The 1,996-nt window shown below is 32.3% G+C and overlaps 1 protein-coding gene across 1 annotated transcript in view; it reads left to right on the forward strand.

The window, feature by feature from the left end:
* Positions 1–313: 313 nt before the first annotated feature.
* Positions 314–1,996, forward strand: part of LOC117105960 — a 4,341-nt gene continuing 2,658 nt past the window's right edge. The window contains exons 1-4 of the mRNA XM_033247266.1: positions 314–325; positions 540–833; positions 1,107–1,190; positions 1,748–1,961. Of these exons, the coding sequence (XP_033103157.1) occupies positions 314–325; positions 540–833; positions 1,107–1,190; positions 1,748–1,961 (604 nt within the window). The remainder of the gene's footprint in view (positions 326–539; positions 834–1,106; positions 1,191–1,747; positions 1,962–1,996) is intronic.

Below are 1,996 nucleotides of genomic sequence, written 5' to 3' on the forward strand. Positions count from 1 at the left end.
ATGAACAAGATGAGCAAAGATTTCATTCTGATCTGGAACTGGTTCGGCATCGAACACAGTTTTAGTATTTAACTGTCGGTAATCGACACAATATCTATCAGAACCATCAGGTTTCTTTACAATGACAAGAGGTGCAGCATACAGACTGTTACTAGGTTCTACGACATTTTAATCATGGAGTCTATTTCCTTTCCTATCTTATCCCTAATCGCATGCCCCTTAGCTAACTTAATTCATAGTACAATCAATCCTAATAAGAATTTATTTTTTAAAAAATATTGAATTTTTAAAAAGCAAAGAAATGCATACATAAATGGTGACTACAGTAATTCCATCTTTTCATTGTAAAATGAAATTGAGCAAATTATTTTTGGAAAAAATTAGTTTAAATTATTTTAAGAATGTTAATCTTACTCTACCTTACATGCTATTTACATTGCAGAACATTTGATTTTTTGAAAAAGCTGGTAAGATAATATGTATATTTTTCTGTGATTTTTCTACTTTTTAATTAAATTCATTTGTTTGTTTTCTCCAAGAATCAGGAAAGCAAATATCGCTCGTTTTTTGTACCCTGTCGATTGAAACGTAGCAAAGACAATGTGTCTATTGAACATGATACAGCTCAGATGGTATCTATCTATATGGCCTCTGAGGATTTCATCCCTGATAGTGTCTTCCATCCTCTAGTTGTCAGCTTGATTGGAATGGTACAAGACATGGGCTACACAGCCATGCTGGAATTATTTAGCAACTATGCAAACATTCGCTTAGGACTTGAACACAGTCTCAGCTTAGGACCAGTAGTCATTAATAACAAGCCCTCATTGAAGGTAAGAAAATAAGTGGTGTCATTTAGTAACTAATTAACTTAGTCATTTTGAAATTAGGTTCATTCCATGTCAAATCACCCAATGGGTTTAACTTAGTGTACTTGTTAAGTGTGATCTCACAGCACCAAATCTCAAATTTTAGGTAAATCGGGTGAGGGGTTTGGGAGATGCAGTCCTTCACAATAAAACTGTATTATATGCACTGTACATGTGACATTGACAACATTTATTGGCATTCACATTCAAATTATTAATTTTATGTTTGTATTTTAGTTGGAAATATTACGGATGCCTATCACTCAGGAGGATGGTACCAAGACACCAACAGGTGAACCCAGTCCTAGAGTCTGTATGCAGGTAATCTAGAAAAATAATTAAATCTTGCAAATTTACAAATACGCTTTTTTTGTGATCTGAACAGCTAATATTATTATTATATACAGTATTTGAATGTAACTTTATTTTAATGGCTCACCATCAGTCATTGATTACACTGCTAAATATGACAATAATGACGGTAATGATATAAAGAGCAATAATTCTGGTGCCAAAAACAACAGCACTATTGTATGTTTGTGTCGTTGAGCATCAAATCAATTAAACCATAATAAGATCTAAGAATTCAAAACCTGAAACCATAGCGTTTTTTGGTGGTGCGTTTCTAATATGGCATTATTTTTTTCTTAAAATTTTGTTTGAAAAATTCTGGATCCACCACTATGTTTTGTCTGTTTAATTGTTGTATTTTATTTTTGAGCATATCTAGTCAATTAAATTATAAAATTTAACAATTGAAACTGTGAAACCAGCGTTTTTGGTGATTTTTCTCTAACATTGCATATAATTTTTTTTTTTCTTAAATTTTTGCAAAGTTTACAGTTTAAATTTTTAGATTTTAAAAATCCTTATTTAAGGTGTTAGAGTTTCTGAAGAAAGAGATGAAAGTGCTGACATCTGGAATGAAACACACACGTTATAAGTTCCGTGTCCTGTGCTGGACAAGCTTGCGAGAAATGCATTTCCACGATTTGGAAGAGTGCCTGGAAAATGCCTATATCCCATGCGGTAAGGAATTGATAACCACAGCCAAACTTCAGAGGATGTTCAAGAATAAGCAATTAAAGACAGGTAAATCAAGCAATTTATCAATATTTTTGTATATA

Source organism: Anneissia japonica, unplaced genomic scaffold, assembly GCF_011630105.1.
Source record: "Anneissia japonica isolate Jap-2015-1 unplaced genomic scaffold, ASM1163010v1 scaffold12287_len106729_cov109, whole genome shotgun sequence".
In the NCBI taxonomy this organism is placed as follows: domain Eukaryota; kingdom Metazoa; phylum Echinodermata; class Crinoidea; order Comatulida; family Comatulidae; genus Anneissia; species Anneissia japonica.